The sequence below is a fragment of the Salvia splendens genome, chromosome 1 (genome assembly GCF_004379255.2).
Source record: "Salvia splendens isolate huo1 chromosome 1, SspV2, whole genome shotgun sequence".
Taxonomy (NCBI): domain Eukaryota; kingdom Viridiplantae; phylum Streptophyta; class Magnoliopsida; order Lamiales; family Lamiaceae; genus Salvia; species Salvia splendens.
Window position 1 is genome coordinate 35,901,510 of NC_056032.1, and position 17,736 is coordinate 35,919,245.

General features: G+C 37.8%; 2 protein-coding genes across 4 annotated transcripts; both read right to left on the minus strand.

Annotated features, from left to right (window-relative positions):
- Positions 1-2,862: 2,862 nt before the first annotated feature.
- On the minus strand, positions 2,863-9,119 carry LOC121748452 (protein REVEILLE 8-like). Of its 3 annotated transcripts, none has more exons than XM_042142833.1 (8): positions 8,865-9,118; positions 8,724-8,781; positions 8,239-8,362; positions 7,982-8,140; positions 7,723-7,845; positions 7,247-7,356; positions 6,635-6,694; positions 2,863-3,371 (listed from the first exon to the last, which is right to left on the minus strand). In XM_042142833.1, exons 1-8 carry the CDS (start codon positions 8,996-8,998, stop codon positions 3,294-3,296), a joined length of 846 nt encoding a protein of 281 aa, XP_041998767.1. In that variant the 5' UTR covers positions 8,999-9,118; the 3' UTR covers positions 2,863-3,293. The 3 variants fall into 3 exon arrangements, with proteins under 3 accessions (XP_041998767.1, XP_041998775.1, XP_041998759.1); XM_042142841.1 differs by lacking the exon at positions 2,863-3,371 and adding an exon at positions 3,831-6,438 and having other exon boundaries at positions 8,865-9,119; XM_042142825.1 differs by lacking the exon at positions 2,863-3,371 and having other exon boundaries at positions 6,451-6,694; positions 8,865-9,119.
- A 1,675-nt stretch (positions 9,120-10,794) lies between these two features.
- On the minus strand, positions 10,795-17,024 carry LOC121748471 (zinc finger CCCH domain-containing protein 11-like). The gene is made up of 8 exons (XM_042142854.1): positions 16,742-17,024; positions 16,525-16,609; positions 16,253-16,393; positions 16,058-16,155; positions 12,962-13,150; positions 12,287-12,417; positions 12,082-12,181; positions 10,795-11,263 (listed from the first exon to the last, which is right to left on the minus strand). The coding sequence occupies exons 1-8, from the start codon at positions 16,907-16,909 to the stop codon at positions 11,069-11,071; spliced, it is 1,107 nt and encodes a 368-aa protein (XP_041998788.1). The 5' UTR covers positions 16,910-17,024; the 3' UTR covers positions 10,795-11,068.
- Between the last annotated feature and the right edge of the window lie 712 nt (positions 17,025-17,736).

Below are 17,736 nucleotides of genomic sequence, written 5' to 3' on the forward strand. Positions count from 1 at the left end.
CTTTCAAAAATGCCACTATTGAGTTATCCGGTGTTTATTATCCTACTTCTGTGCGCGTTTTGGAGCATTGCATGTATGTGGCAATTGGTTTTAAGACATGTGTGAAAAATACTCAATTCATAGAGTTGAGGACTATTTTGTTTTATATGGTTAAAAAATGGTTGAAATATTTTGCGTGTATTCCAAATGCGTTTTTTATTGCAAAATGCTTGGATCCAAAGTGGAAGTTGCATGGTGTTCATAAAATTTTAGACATGTACTATGGTTGTTTGCACGATTTGGATTTTTCTCAACTTCGCGAAATGAGCTTGGCAAGAGGAGAATGCTTCGAACTAAGTCTTCCGAATGTTGATGAAATCAAACTAAGGTTAGATAGTGCACTTCGTGCTCTGTACGCGGAATATGAAATGCGGTATAACACCACTCACCAGGTACGTGCTCCTCCTAATCCTTCTACATTTGATTTTGGTGGCGGGAACTATAGCAATGTCATGATTGATCTAGACGTAGCATCACAATTGCAAGATATATACGGTGCTACAACCAATAGGACTAGAGCTACTAGTGAGTTAGATATATATTTGGAATCGCGCTCTATTTTTCAAGATGCAGGTCCTCCTACTCAACAAATTGACGTCCTTAATTGATAGGGAACACATGACAAAGAGTTTTCGATACTCTCGATAATGGCTAAGGAGATTTTCGCCGTTCCCGCTTCCACCGTCGCCGTTGAGCAAGCTTTTAGTGTCGACGATTGTGTCTTAGATGACAAAAGGAGCAATCTCTCTGCCAAAAACATGGAAACCACTATGTTACTTGATGATTGGGCAAAGGCGGACATGAGAGCACAAGAGCCGGATTTCAACTCCGTGCAGAGAGTGATGGTGAAGACTTTTCCACCGATGGCGGTGACGAGGTCGGAAGCGAGGGCGCTCAAGCTCAACAATATCAATGACGGGGGTAGTGAATGGCGAGCACGGCCGACCAGAAAGGTAAGCAAGGTAAGAGAACTACGTGAGCTTTGATTCCTCAATAAAATTGTGGATACGTAGGCAACTCAACTTAAATTTGACGAGTTTAACTTTGAAAGTTTAAGTTGAGCTCAAGCCCTTTTCAATTTTTCCCTTTCCCCCCCCCCCCATTTCATGTTTTTTTATTTGTGTTCCGACGACACTTGTAAATTATATCACATTGTTGTATACTAGTATTGTAAATTGTAATGTATCGTTGTCCGTCACAACTCAAATTCAATAAAATTGATATGATTTTCACCTTATTCGTTTTATTTCAATTCAAATTATCCATTATCTTGTTTCAATTTATTGTATAAGTCCAAATTTTAAATTACATAGCAAAATAAAAAAAATAAAAAAACGAACCGCGAAAACCGCTGGTTTTCGAACCGGAACTGTGAAAACCGTCCGAAAACTGGGGTTTCGGAACCGGAACCGGAACCGTGAAATAGCCTCACGGTTCGGTTCCAGTTCCGCCTTTCTCAAAACCGGGTTCGGAACCGCCAGTTTACGAACCATGGCATCTCTAGATGGGAGTCTTTATAATATGAAGTAAATGGGTAGGTCATTGGAGTTTATTTGAGTTAGTTGTCTTGTTGATAAGGTCGTAGGTGGTGTCTTCGAAATTTCGGAGTAGTTTCAGTAAGTTTAATCTATTGCCGAAAATGACCATATCTACGATATGAATATACAAATCATTGTAGTGCCACCTTTATTTTATTTATATTTTACTGTTTGTAAAGCCCAATTCTATTGGATTAATCCAAGAAGCATTTCAACCCGAACCAGGTAATGCTCATTTGTAGAAGGCCTACTACTCAAGTACTTCCCAATTTCGGAGACGTTTCTTTTCGACACTTTAAGAAAAGTTATATTAAGTGAATTAAATAACAGAAGAATAAAGTAGGAAATGAAAATATTAGAGAGATTAAGAGAGAATAAAGTAAATGAGAAAAAATATGTTCACTTTTATTAAAAAAGAAATGACTCTATTACTATGGAACATATCAAAATGACAAAATGACCACACTACTATGGAACGGAGGAGTACTAACTTAGTTCTTAACGCTTGATATGTGTATAAATAAAATAAATTCTGAAATCAATTAGATACTTGCTTCCTTCATTCATAAAAAATATAAATGGACTAGTTTTAGCATTTTAAGACATCCACTAAAATTAGATTAATTTTTAATTATAAAAGATTTTAAATAATTAAATATTATTAATAATATGGACCTTACAATTTGCTAATACTACTTTCACCATTTTTTTTGGGACCGAGGAAGTATACTTTTTTGACTAAAAAGGTTTGCTTTAATAAATAAATGGTGCACACCAACGCATTTTTCCTAAAACTCTAATGTTAAAAATAAGGTTGCCATTTTAAAAACATTAAAAACATTAATATCCTCCCCAAATTAGAAAAAAAATGCTATGAAAGGATTAATATCCTCCCCAAATTAGAAAAACATTGAGTGCCATTTTGATACGGTCCATGGTAGTGGAGTCATTTCTCTCAACACATTTCTTCTCAATTACTCTACTCTCTCTCACTTTATTCTCTCTTCATCTCTCAACATTTTTCATTTCCTACTTTTGTCTTCCTTAACTCATTTAATACAATTTTTCTTAATCTCTGTGCCGAAAAGAAATGCGGAGTACTACTGTATTGATAGTATGATCTTAAGAACTGTACATTGTTGCTAAACTCCACAATTATAACCATACATATTTTATAAATGGAATTTGGCCATTTTTCAGTATTTAGAAGATCAAGCGAAAGTGAGTACATAACTATGTCATTGTTAATAAAAGTGGGAAAGCGAGTTTGGCTAGCGGTTGCAGATTCCCATGAAAAAAACATCACCCGCATTTATAAGTTTGATTGAGTCAACCATATAAGCAGCCTTCAAGATGCACTATCAATACTAGAAAGTTTACACCAAGAGCTGAACTACAATCTCACTTATCTACATAGCTGCAGCCAATCAGAAAAAGACTGCAGTGCACGGTGAGAACGATGTCATGCTCATACCTAAACAATTTTCTATACAACAGAGGCAAAAGAAGAGATCCGAGGAATCACATGCAACTGCTCGTCCACACAAATCAAGCCGGTGATTCCTGTCATCTCTGGTGTCATTTGGGCCGGCTGTTTCTACCTTGTATATAAAGGTCTTACGTGCCCGCGAAGAGAGACTCAGACAACATATATATGCCTCAGCTGTTACTATACACAGATTAAATTACGTCATCCTCTCTGGTAAGCCGGTAAGCTCATTCAGCACTGATCACAGTGCCAGGTGAAACTTGTACTTCCTTCACATGGACATCATATGATGATAACACCTCTTTCTGCAAACATATATATGTAAACCACTTAGTGACGTTGAGATATCATCTTTAGGAATGCGAGAGAACTTTATAATCCAGATATATACAAATGCCTCAAGTTTACATAATAGGCAGAACTCTATTAACAATACCAGCTTGGAATTATATTCGATGAAGCCAAGGTGAAATTGTGTGTGTGATCAACACTTGTGTGTCAAATTCGATCTTCCCAACTTTGGTGGAAAGGTACAAGCAAGGTTCTGGATTACCAGTGGTTCGTGGTTAGTAGTGGGATTCAGACCGAATAATCAAGAATTTTCTGGAGTTGCAAAATTTATTGTTGAGGTATACTCTTGGTTGTTGAGGTCATATGATTGATTTTAGTATACTTATTATAAACCTGAAACAACTGATTTATGATATGTGTTGGAAATCGAGATCGGAGCAAAAACGAAATGGAACAACAAGAACACGAGGATATACGTGGTTCGGCGTAAGCCTACGTCCACGGGAGAATAACGAATCGATTTACTTCAATCACGATCAAGAACTACAATCATACAACAAGATCACACACTCAAGAACAAGCTACTCCCTCTTCGCATATGAACTCATATCACACCGAAGACTATACAAGCTAGTTCCTCACAAAGATAGTGTGTATCTCTCACTCTAGCCATAGATTGTTGTTATGATCCCTCAGCTGATTTCTTTCTCTCGTTTCTTCTCAATGAGCTCTTTGGATTACGGCAATATTTATAGGGAGTGTAAGATAGAGTAAGATCAGTTTGTGTAACTGATCTCCAACTGCTCCATGCAACGGCTTCTTGCTCGTTGTAATTGATCCTTCTATTGCCAACCTCTAAGTGCCTCCGTTGAACTCATTGATTCATTGGAGTGTTTGTATCAGCTCAAAATACTCTTAACAATCCTCCACCTTTTGAGATGATACAACACTTCTTTCGATCATCTTGTTCTTTGTCGATCTCATGTCCGAGTAGCGCCAATCTTGACTATTCTTGTCAGCATCCTGACTCCGAGAATCATCCCCAAGAATCATCCCCAGATCCTCCTTTATCACTTCCTTGATCAGCCACAATGCTCCCACCGGACGATCGCCTCCACCGGACGATAAAACCTCCACCTAATCTGAATCTTCCCCGTTCAGAATTGGAGTTGCTGATTCCTAGAGATATCACACATCCCTCATAAGTGATAACCGAATTTCTGTCAAGATTATTACCACTTTCATCGCTTAAGATGACACGGCTGTTGCACCTCTCCCACGGACAATTCAACAAACGCAAACAAAAATCTTGAAGTAAATAACATGGCTGTTGCCCCTTCGGGATCCTCCTCGAATCGCTAACGATCACGACGTCGTCGACGTTGCTCTTATGCTTCTTCGCATCCCTCAAACACTTCTCCACTGGCCTTCTCGTCCGCAGCTTCCTCCACCGTCTTAATGATTGACCGGGATGTAGTTTGCATTGACTTCTGGGCAAAATTCTCCTCAAATGGAATCAACTCCGCCGGATCGAACCACCCATAGCTGCTGTCCCCAAAAACACCAAGACAAGGCCTTCTTGCTTGCCTATCCGGATAGAACGTGGAACAAGAATTCTTCATTCTCAATCGCAATTCTAGAATCACTCACATTACTGATAAACCTAGTGTCATCTGATTCATCGTCGCCAACTCGACCAACTTCCACATTCGAAACTACTGTGCCAAATTCGAAAGCTCCGGGCAAAGAAATATCACTCGCAACCGGCGATTTTATCTTCTTCGACGGTGTCTCTTTCCCATTGTAGCGGCGGTACCACCTGGTCGTCGTTGCTGGAACTCATGAGCGACATCATCACAGCCCCTGCAAACTCTCCAAATCATCGAAAATTGGAAAACACATTTCTCTCCCGAATTTCATCGAACACCTTACGCGCAACCACCATTTCCCAAGCACAGAGAGAATCGTGGCCAGCATCCTAGCATTCAGCGCTTACCAACAGCGAAGATTCATCCACTCGTAAACCTTCAACGCCCTCTGCCAGCTCGACCGCCCATTTTCGACGTGCCTAGCGATCACTATCATCCAAGTAATCACATTACTCTCCGGCATTTCGTCGAACACCATCATTGCATCATCCAAGAGGTATGCTCCGCCTCTGATCATCATCTCATCAAGGCTCTTGTGGGCTTCAATATCCATCAACATCATCATGGGCCTCGGAAATGAGTTGCATATCGCCATACTCGATCCCATTATGGACCATCAATATGAGCAACGATCATTGAGCGAGCTACACCAACGATCACCAAGAACTTCCCTCTTTCTTGATCGATGAACCCTCGAGCTCTCTCCACAATGAATCGCCAATGCAGAAAACTTCTCAACAATATCGCTCAAAGCTGCACGAACCAAAACCGACCACACCTTCGTCCCCTTCAACTGACGTGATCAAGAACGCAATCTCCTTCTCCAAGACCGCTGCCCATCCATTTTCAAACTGATCTCTGACTTCTTCCAACGATTCTCCTCTTTCCCACAGACGGCGCCATTTGTTGGAAATCGAGATCGGAGCAAAAACGAAATGGAACAACAAGAACACGAGGATATACGTGGTTCGGCGTAAGCCTACGTCCACGGGAGAATAACGAATCGATTTACTTCAATCACGATCAAGAACTACAATCATACAACAAGATCACACACTCAAGAACAAGCTACTCCCTCTTCGCATATGAACTCATATCACACCGAAGACTATACAAGCTAGTTCCTCACAAAGATAGTGTGTATCTCTCACTCTAGCCATAGATTGTTGTTATGATCCCTCAGCTGATTTCTTTCTCTCGTTTCTTCTCAATGAGCTCTTTGGATTACGGCAATATTTATAGGGAGTGTAAGATAGAGTAAGATCAGTTTGTGTAACTGATCTCCAACTGCTCCATGCAACGGCTTCTTGCTCGTTGTAATTGATCCTTCTATTGCCAACCTCTAAGTGCCTCCGTTGAACTCATTGATTCATTGGAGTGTTTGTATCAGCTCAAAATACTCTTAACAATATGTATAGCCTGCCCTAATGAACTAATAGGAGAATTTCAAGAAAAATTATCATCTTGTCAATAATTTATCCACCATACTAGGTAAATTTTAGAATATAAATGGCTCATTTTACTACATTTAACGCAATGTCTCAAACAGAAAGCACAGCACTTCTTGAAGGCAAAATAGAAAATTCTACATAAAATGTTGGGGAAACCAGATGAGGCAGCACACTTACAATTGGTTCGAACTCAGGATTGGACAAATTTAAGGTCAGGTTTCTCATCAATAACAAGACCTGCAAATCAATGTAAAGCAATTAATCTTTTATATATACAATTTTTCAATAAACGTGATGCAAAATAACTTTACATTTACAGGTCCACATCAAAATACCAAGTAATGAACACAAACTGAGCCTTGGCTACAAGCATCTGGGAGCAGACAACAATCCCAGCCATCTCTACCCCCACCCAACCACCTCATTCCATACACTAGGGAAAAGTATACCTAACGGTGCTTAACCATTCATGTTACTGAAAAGAGAAGGGAATGGGGAAAGGAGAACCACAGCAGAGATAGTATTGTTAATCTTTGTTTTATTTGTAGCATAGAATTAGTTGCATCTCTTGTTTTAGGTATCGATGGTCCATGTCATGAGATGGTCATTATTACGCTTCTCAACCACATATTTTCAGTTGTATGTCCAGTTGTAAATATCCTCATTTTGATATGGAAATTATATAGTATCGCAAGAAGGAATACATAACACTTTGACTTCATATTCAAGATGTTAACTGCATCATTAGTTCACAAGAAAATGACCCACATCAAGCTAATATGAGCTTACAGTTTCAAAATTTATCGGATCCATCTCCTTGAGTTTTTGTACATGATCTTTGCTATCTGGATCAAAGACACTACCGATGAAGCCATAGACTTCAGAAAAATCTGGAATACCTGAAAAGACAAATATGGCATTAACCTCATATATTGATAAACCTATAGGCAGGTCATATGATACTGTATGATGCATTCATTTATCCATTTCGCATAGTATACTAAGAGGTTGATTTGATTGAAAAAAATAATTTGAACCTCCAAGGAAGCAGTACTAACTAGAAGTTTCTCATAATTCACAACAATGATAAGCAACAAAAAGTGAATTAGTAATGTTACAAAGCAGAAGTTGAGAACAAAAAATATGGCTGCTTGACTCAAAACACATTACGACAATAAATATCTGGAGGCCAAAAGGATGAAAGAGAGGAATCAGAACGGGATAATGTAACTAGAATGAATTAGAAGCAAGGTTTGTAAATTTACCATGAATAGAGCCTTGCTTTCCCTGATTTGGCAACTCAGAACTTGGTGTTGCTCTCGGGGAACTTCCAAAGGCATTCATGCTGCAGTTACTAATAGTTGTAACCCCCTTTGATCCAATATCAGCTGAATCAGTAATGTTTACATGTCATAATAAGAGCAAATTCACTTGATAAGTACATCATTATTTTCCTTTTTTCTCCTTTTTTATGACAATCATACACACCCAACAGCAACAATTAGTAATAGATTATATACAAACCTTCAACTCCAAGATAATTGTATTCATTTTCAGATGGCATGCTTCCAGGCACTTCATTGTTCACAAGCACCGAAGCCTCCTCCCATGTCGGATATCCGTGTGCTATAGAATTCACAGAAGAAGACTGACAAGCCATTGATGCTTGCAGGGGCACCAAAACTACCAAAAACAGTAAGAGAAGAGCAAGTTCAGGATTTCAGAAATACAAACTTCAGGCTCAGTAATAGTAGTATTTTTCTTGTCACATAGGAACCAACCATTTTTGGGTGCCTTCTGTGGATATGGATGAGAAGCTTTCCTCTTAGGCCGAGGTGGAGGAACATGAGCCACTGTTCCATTCTTCTGAACCTTTAGAAAGTACTTCTGTGCATGACTCCGAATCTGTCAACAAACATTTCATAAATATTTTACGTCTTCAAAACATCAAACGAGAAAAATCCACATAAATTCCTACACATGTAAGTAAGATTTCTTAGTTCAAATGAAATCATGTTCAGTACTCAGAGCCAATCACTAGAAACACCAAATCGAGACCATAATTCCTACACATGTAAGATTTAAAGCTTCAATTTCATACAGCAAGGTGATGCCACAAAATTCCCCAGATCTTTCAGAAAGTTAATTAATTATCTTTTGCACTTGTTTATAACTATATATATACAGATACAAAATATAGAATATAATGAGATTGCTGAAATCACCAATTTTGAAAATAAATGCCTAAATAAAATGAATTTGGCACCTGAATTACTGTCTTTGAGGCAACAAAATCTTCAATTTTCTTCCAATCACGGTCGAATCTGAATTTGAGCATGAACGTTGGAGTTGTAAACAAGTTAAACACCAAAGATGCATAAGTACATAGAGAAATAGAGAAACATACAGATGGAGAGCTTCAAGGAACTTGTCGTGCTCTTCTTCCGTCCAGCTTTCCCTGGACTTGGTAATGGTGTAGGGCTTCCGGACCTTCTTGGCGGAGGCATCGGAGAGCTGGGAGGGCGGCGGATTGGAATTCATTCAGCTGGGCTGGGCGCGGTGGTTTGTGAGAATGCGAATCAACTTGTTTGGTTGGTGGAACTGGAGGAAAATCTTAGGCGCACGATTAATCAGGTCGCTTCCCTTCACATGTGGCCACATCGTTATTGCTTGCCCTTTGATTGAACTTCTTCGAAAGCGACAAGACATCACCCACCGAGGGTTAGCGGGGCCTTTACACCGTCCGATCAGAATAGATCCGAGGATTTACAACGTTCTAATATTATGTGGTTACCGATTGGCCGCCACATGTGACAATCCTAACTCGGTGCGCGACACGTGGCCCTAGGTGGTCCACATAACTTTTAGAGCATAGGTAGTTAGTTTGCTGTTGACATCAGGTTTTCATTTTGTGTGCTGTATATTGTGTTTTTTGGGGGCGTCAAGAGTTTTCCTTTATTTATGTGACATGAGAATTTGAGAGACTGAATAATACTCCAATTTCGGGAGAAGGAATGGAAATTTTGGATGTTATTGAGGTGTGTGGTAACTCTGATTGATGAAACATCTCATATATTCTACTTGGGTTAGTTTGAATCAAAATAGTCAATAACCAAATAAAAAATTGCCTAAATAGAGAATTGAAATTTAACTCATTAAAAATTCGGTTATTCATAAAACGATATTTAACCAATAATTGGGAGTATTCAATTAACCGATAATAACTATATTAACTTTAAAAATTCTTATTCACGAGGCCAATGGCCCGACACTGTCAAGCATTTTTCAGCTACATCGTATAAATGTTGGTCTTGTGCGCAAAGAAATTCATTCTTAGTAGTTGGGGAATCTATCTTCTGGATTAATCTGCGTATATTCCTTCTTTGTATAGAGATACTCTTCTGCCCGTGGGCATAGGATACGCATTTGCCAAACCACATAATTCTTTGTTGTTCTTTAATCGTTATTGCATGCAACATCACGAAATATATTGGAGATGATTTATTGTGGGAATTCTTAGCTAGTAACCTCGACTTCCATTGCAACGATGAAGTTCCAGTTTAGATAGTAAGATGCGCCTCCTCCATTCAATAGGGGGAGTTCAAGTTACCACGAGGATAAATGAGGAACCATTGTGATCATCTTTTGAAAAGAAGGAAAAAACATTCGACTTCAATTGCAATGAGTACGATTGTTGATTAGACAAAAATATTATCGAAATATTGGTGTATGCTTCGGACATTCTAGTCCTCAAATATTAGGGTTCTTCTTGGTACAACGGAGTGAAAGAGGAAATGAAACGGAGGAGATAGTAATATGAAAATGCAAAGGCATGGTAGAATTAATAGAGTGTTGTTCAGTTGCTATGATTCATCATCATATGATTATCCATCTAGGATTTTAATCTATGAAATAATTTTAACTAAAGCGGGTTGACTATGATTCATTATCATATGATTATCCATCTAAGATTAAGTTGTGAAATTTAATCTCTTAAACCAAATATAATATGTATTCAATCATGAGATATAATCTTTCAAACCGAACGACCTCTCAGTAATCTTTCGAGACTAGACTGGCTTCCTGCTCCGGTGCTCCCTCACCATTCTCACCCATCCGTATCATGAGCAGCTATTCTATCAATTATAACGACTACTTTATGTACAAGCATATAAATTTTGCTTGTAATAAATAATAAGAGAACACACATCTTTTTGTCTGAATATATTTATAACAATACATTTTACTTTATATATAGAAACATTTAGTCAATCTTAAAAATACAAGCAACATTTTTGTATGAACAAAAATCACACGAGAGAATCACTTATTAGTAATTATAGATGTGGCATCAATATCAACCTGCCATTAGTAAACGATTTGCACAAAAGTGTTTGCCACACATTTCAGTTGCAATTTAGTCCACAAATTTTTTTAGTCTCGAAACAATTCAAAACTTGCTCAATGTAATTGATGTCTACAAACAAAAATCAGCATCTACTTTCACAAAATTGCTTCAGCAATCAGTCTAGATAGAATAAAATACATTCATTCAGATAATTAGACAAAAATTTGATCGAATTCTCACATTTTTTGGGAGTAGTCTGGTTATCATGTGCTGTCCCCTGGTTCTTTGATTTGCAATGTTGTTCTCGAAAGGCTAGCTTCCAGTTCTTCCAGCTCATCCATGTCAAGATCATCGTCATCATCCTCCTCGTTATCACCAACAGGATTAGTGATATCTTCTTCATTTCGTGCAGTTGACGAGGACGAACTTGGCCCGTCCATGGCAGGACCATTATCAGCCTGAATATAAGAGTGAGTCAAAACATCAGAGACTGCCATCAAAATGCATAGGAGAACAAGATATGTGAAGCACTACAAAAATAATAAGAGTAAAAGCAATTATTTCTGACACCATGATCAGCTCAGCAAGTAAGAAAAATATCTGATATACACTTCTGCCTATAATACAGTACTCCATTCGTCCCACTATAGTAGAGATATTTCTTTGGGCACAGGAATTAAGAAAATTGTGTTGTGTGAGTTAAGTGAAGAGAGAATAAAGTAGGAGAGAGAATAAATTAAGAGGTATGTAATATGTTGCTTATGGCCAGACAAAGAAATGACTCAACTATAACATGACAATCCGAGCCAACTACAGAGGGACGGAGGGAGTAGTATGTTGTATGCACCTTTTCAGGATCGAAGATTGGACCAGATACTATTTGGATGCTACAAATTTGATAGAAAGAAGTAAAGGTAATGAGTGAAAACTACGTCTTTCACGACTCTAAGGTGATCCATGTAGACGATAATACAAGAGAGCCAAACTGTTGATGGTTTTGGAGTATATTTATTTCTTTCAACAGGTGTGCAAGACTTCTCGAGAGCTATAAGATTTCATGCTAATTTGACTAACAGCACCATGTAGTTAAGGGTGAACTGTATCTGATAGAAGAACTATTATCACTTGACAGTGCTAACATATTTTGATCCTTAAATTGCCTTGTATTTTTGCAATTTCCATCGACTACGTTTTTTTGAGGACCAGACAACATTTCAGAAACAAATCAGATCACCAACTAAGAGATACGAATAGTAGGACAGAGACAACGCACTACCTTCTGCTCGACGTCGGGTTCCTCTTCTCTCTGGTACTTGTCATAGGCCTCAGCATCATCGACAAACAAGCTTGCATCTAAGAGGAACAACTCTCGACCACTGGGAAATAAGAAAGCATATATTAAGAATATATTTACATCCAGCAGGCACATGAGGATAAGAATACCTAAACATGAATACGAGAAGTCCCTGAAGAGGAATTACCTCATACGGTCATTCTTGGCCCTCTCTGCCCTTTGTGCAGCCAATCCAGCTTCTCTCTCTTCCACCTTTTTCATCTTCCATTGCATGAACAAGTCCGTAGTCATAGGAGTACAGGTAGATACTTTTGCACGCTGAAAAAATAAGTATGAAAACCTATTAGCACAATAAATTGACATCAGGGGCTCGAGGAAGTGAGGAGGACAAACTCAAGAACAGTGTTGTCAAAATGTCGTTTGGGTCGCTCGGGTCGCCCGGGTCGAGACCATCACCGCCCCAACATGGGTGGGTTGATCGAGATACAGGGTCGCCGCTGGGTCGGCTGGGTCGCCCTAAACACATGCTATCTCTGAGTTTCTCAAATCTCTGACATGTTTTCTGACTCTCTCAATCACAATTCTCTATATATATGCATGCGCCACATCAAACTTTTCAAACCTACTTTCTACACTTTAGAATTCGGCCTCTTCACTCCTAAACAAATAAACAATTCAAAGATCTTTTGCTGCCACCCTTCATATATTCCTTTGTTTTGATATTTTCAGTACTCGTCGACCCGAATTTTCACCTCATCGACCCGGTGCACCCCGCGACCCTAACAACACTGCTCAAGAAGCAAAACAACCCACAAAAAATTTAATAAATTCAGAACATATGGCTCCACCAGGCAGAAGTTACCTGGTTTTCTATCTCTTCCTCAATAGTTATCTTCTGAGCTTCCTCCTCCAACAGGGCCTTCATTTGAGATTTTAAAACATATCCAGGTGGAAGTGCATGCCGGTAATGGCATTCTTTACTGCCATTTGGGCAAACCCAAAACCAACCATATTGTTTCTTCTCCACTGCCTCCAAAAAGTATTTACATACCTGCAGTCAGGTGAGAAGAGAGAGTTTTTCACAAAATTCCAAATAATGAGACACCGCTTATACAATTAGTCAATTACACATAAACATTCTCACCGAGCTAAATTAAATAGACTCGCAATAGCTCAACTTTTGTTTATGAATCATTTTAAGTAGAAAAGAAGTGCAGCTCGGCATGTTTATCGACTATGTAATTATCTCAACAGAAAACTGACTCCAGTCCTCATGCGAATGAGATTTGTTGAATTACGTTTGTCATAAATTGAGGCTCTTATTAAAAAACAGCAACAAAACCTTTTTCTATTACATACATCTATCAAAATGAAATTATAATATTTTCCATTAGCAATTCAAATTATTCAATGAATATTGGAGTACTATGTAAACTTTGTCTAGTTTCACCATGATGATCATCCATTAAACTTCTAACAAGCATATGCAGTGGCAACAAACATAAGAAGAGTTTCTAACCTTGTAATTACCAAACATTTGCATGTGGAAGAACTAAATAAACACTTTACTCAATATATGATTCAGAATCATTTTACTCATCCCTTGTTTCGTTTTTTTTTCTTCCGAAATTGCAGCCTTTTGTGCTTGCTAGAAGTTGAACACTAGAATCTAACAAATCCTATGTAATCAATTAGGCCATTCACAACCCAGTACCCACATCCCTTAACCGTCCCTTCCTTTAACTATTCATGGGCCCCACCACACTTTTTACCTCTTCCCTTACTTAAGAAATACTACCCACAACCTATCACATCACATCTTCCTTACCTTGACTATTCATAGGTTCCACCCTTTAATTTTTTATTCATTTCTTACTTCATTTTATTTATCATGCATATTCTAATTGAATTGAATTTTCAGTTTAATTCAAAATACGAAATTCATTCGAAATAAAAAATTCATACGTGAATAATATTAACTTAAAATTTTAAATTAATATTTAAATAAATTCAGATGCAAATTACTTTTGTATATGAATTAAATTTCTATGCTAACAAAAATATAAACATACTATTTAAAAAAATAAAGCAAATAAGAAAGAAACAAGCAATAAAAAACACCACAAAAAACAATAAAAAAGAGTGAAAGCAGAAATAAGCATAAAAAGAGTCAAAAAACAGAAATAAAAATAAAAGTGAGTTCAGTTTTTAACCCACAACCTTTTAATTTCACCAAAGAACATCTTCCAGTAGGCTAAGTATTGATTTTGTATTTAAACCCAACACATTTATATAAGAGTAAAGGCAAAAATTGGTCCTGAACAGATGTCCATTTTATGATTTTGGTCATAGACTTTATCTTTTGAATTTTTTGGACCTATACATTTCAAATCGGATCACAATTGGTCTTCCGTTAACAATTCCGTTAATATTTAACAGTAAGCGATTTTAATCACAATTTTGACCAACTTAAGCAATTTTTAATTATTTAATAATCAAAATTATTTTTTAAATAAAATCATAAATCAAAGTGGTAAAATTGCCTCCTTCTCTGAACCTTTTCTCTCTGCAACTAGTCATCGTTGTTAGCCGCCACCTGCAGCTGCAAATGAAACTCACCTCACCTCCATTTTCTCACACTCTCACAATTGCAAACCTCGCTGATCCCTTCATCTCCTCAATTTTAGATGCTTCGCTTCATTTATTTGTAGCTATTTTTACTCTCAATTTCCAATTACTAATAATCCCATCGGCGTCCTTCTCGGTACACCGCCGCAGCCTCCTCCAAAACGACACTGTTTCCTCCAAATGTCCTCTCACCTTCGGATTCCTGCGGTGGCTGGCGCCGGACTCCAAACGCCTTAATCTCGACACCCACTCCGAGTGCCAGTACATCCTGCAAGGCTTCCGCCTCGTCCTCGCCGACCACCTCCGCCGCACCGACTCCTTCCCACCCCTTCGATTCTCAGTAGGAGGCGGTGCTTGAGGTCGATTCTCAGTCGGATTCGATTTTGAGAGGCAGGTGCTCTTCCCCTTCCCCTCCCCCTTCTCGTTCTCCTTCTCCGTCGACTTATCGTTCTCCGCCGATAAACTAGCTTAGCTCTCGTCCTGTCGCTCGCCGCTCGGAGAACAACGGCGCCGTCGAAGTGAGAGAGGGTGAGAGTGACCTTTCGTTTTTGTTCAAAAATTGTTAGAGTGTTGTAAACTTATTGCTTACTCTTTATTTTCTTTTTTAATACTCTTATTTTGGTATTTTAAATGATATATCTTTAAAATAATTAAGGTTATGATTAGGAGTTGGTAATCCCATTAAAAATTGCTTAAGTTGGTCAAAATTGTGATTAAAAATCGCTGACAACGGAATTGTTAACGGAGGACCAATTGTGATCCGATTTGAAATGTACAGGACCAAAAAATTCAAAAGATAAAGTCTATGACCAAAATCATAAAATGAGCATATGTTCAGGACCAATTTTGGCATTTACTCTATATATAAAAAAGCAATAAAAGTTTTCCCTCAAGTGTAAAACCAACCAATATCCCACGTTGAAGTCACAACCAATATGAGAGTGGGAAAGCCACCTATAAAATGCTCCCTTAATATACGGCAAAATTCACTCAAGTTTTGTCCCACATCTAAAACACAATTAAACGTGGGGGAAACAACTTATAAAAACTTCGCTAATGTAAAGGATTATATCCCACAAATTATAATATTTTACTTATACATAGTCTCGGCCGAGGGAAGGGGTGTGGCATTCACTTGCTTTCATGATGCTAGCCTCCACCCCCACCCCACTCACATCGAGTTCTGCGAGGGTCCCGTCCCCTCTGGACATGATCCGCTTTGCGGATGCCCTTAAGAACTCCATTAAAGGAAAAGGAAGCATGCCAACTATCCAGTTGAACAATGTCAATAAGTAACACAATTAGACAACATTAACAGACAAATGCTTACGATATCAGTAGGCTTATTCTTGTTGTTGTATTCATTGCTCTTGGACGCGACAACCTTCTCCAATGTTTCTTGATCCCAGTCCTCCATGGTTCCTTGTTCTTTTTTATTAGGTGCAAAAATTAATCATTAAAAAAACATGCATTAGAATTTTGGGTTGGGGTTTAGACTTGAAGTGAAGTTACTTGGAATGCCAACCTTCCTCCCGTGTATCGCTATAGATATCAATCTTCTCTCCTTTCCTCTGCACATTCAAGTCATGGGAGAATTTGCACTTGAACCCTTTTGCACATTGCCCCAACTTGAAATGCTCGCACAGTACAGACTTTGGATCGACGCCTGAAGACAGCATTGTTAAGAGTATAAGCAACAATAATACCAAATCACAGGAGGGCTCAAAAAATTAAACATTGCCTCTCACTAACAAATTGGTTCCTAAGTCAATAGTAAAATCTCAGAGAAAAACTCACCAACAGGGACTTTAGGCTGTTTCACAGCAACTTTGAACAACTCAGCAAGCTCCTTCTCCTTAGCTTTCTCCTCCTCTTTCTTCTTCTGTACATTTTTAGTCAATTTGAAAAATAAGAAAAAGAAAAATGAGGCTGGTAGCAACTCCGATTTGCACACACAACTTGGACCGATAGAAGCAATCGTCGATGACTGAAAACTGGAATACTATAATTTGACCTGCGCTTGGAGTTTGCTTGGGTCGGGTTTGGGCTGTCCGGACTGCTTGAGAGACTGTACGTACTTCTGTACAGTCTTAGATTTGTTTTTGTTCTTCAATCCGAAAGTTTTGTCCTCGACCGCCTTCTGCTTCTTCACTACTTCGGCTTTCGATTGCTTGGGAGGCATTTTTGTTCCTTGAAGATTGCTTTCGCTTCAATTGATACCGAATGCAGTTGGCGTCGAAGAAATTCGAATGATAGTTCGGCGGCGGCCGGCGGTGGAGAAATACTATGTGTGGGTAGGAAGGGCATAGCGTTGTTTGAAAAAGTCCGGCCCAACAAACTATCTTACTATTGGATTTTCCTCGCCCGACTTTTGGCCCACTACTCAGAACTAGAACTTTTGGCCCAAACTATTTTCTTCATTTAAAAATATGGACTATTTTCAATATAGTCAATCTTTTAAAAATAATTTTTTTATTTTTTATTTGAAAAAATGAATCTCAGAATTTACTAGCATTGCTTCAATTATCTTTTTTTTATGCATTTTTATTCCTTTTGTTTATATTTCTCTTATTCTACTAATAATGCATTAAATTTATGTGTATTTTAAAAAAAATATTTTTAAAGATCAGTAATAAACAAAAATCTTTTCATATGCATACCACGTGTTTCAAAATTAACGATAAACAATTAAAATGCTAAAAAATAATACACTAGTATTTCTGATAAAAATTTATAAATTAGTCAATAGTATTATTTGTTAACTTTAATGTAATTTTAAATATGCTTTTAATTATAAACACGGGGATTAATCTTTTTCATATTGAGTAATAATTTTGAATAAATTAAGTTTTAGTTAATATGAACAAATACAAAAAATATATTTATGTCGAGGTAAGAAGATATAAAAAAGACAAAATGTGAAAATGTGACTTGTAAATAACTTCATAAATATTTTGAGATATTTAGAGTTGTTTCACGAATAAATTCCTAATATTTATATGAATTTAT

What these genes read in the sequence shown, in the direction of transcription:
- LOC121748471 (XM_042142854.1), bottom strand. Translation starts at nt 16,909, where the DNA reads ATGCCTCCCAAGCAATCGAAAGCCGAAGTAGTGAAGAAGCAGAAGGCG. An exon ending in TAGCGATACACGGGAGGAAG is followed by an intron (nt 16,156 to 16,252) that starts GTTGGCATTCCA and finishes CTAATAAAAAAG; the next exon opens with AACAAGGAACCATGGAGGAC. An exon ending in AACCCGACGTCGAGCAGAAG is followed by an intron (nt 11,264 to 12,081) that starts GTAGTGCGTTGT and finishes TCTTATATTCAG; the next exon opens with GCTGATAATGGTCCTGCCAT.
- LOC121748452 (XM_042142825.1), bottom strand. Translation starts at nt 8,998, where the DNA reads ATGAATTCCAATCCGCCGCCCTCCCAGCTCTCCGATGCCTCCGCCAAG. An exon ending in CCTCAAAGACAGTAATTCAG is followed by an intron (nt 8,363 to 8,723) that starts GTGCCAAATTCA and finishes GTTTGTTGACAG; the next exon opens with ATTCGGAGTCATGCACAGAA. An exon ending in AAAGCAAGGCTCTATTCATG is followed by an intron (nt 7,357 to 7,722) that starts GTAAATTTACAA and finishes TTGTCTTTTCAG; the next exon opens with GTATTCCAGATTTTTCTGAA.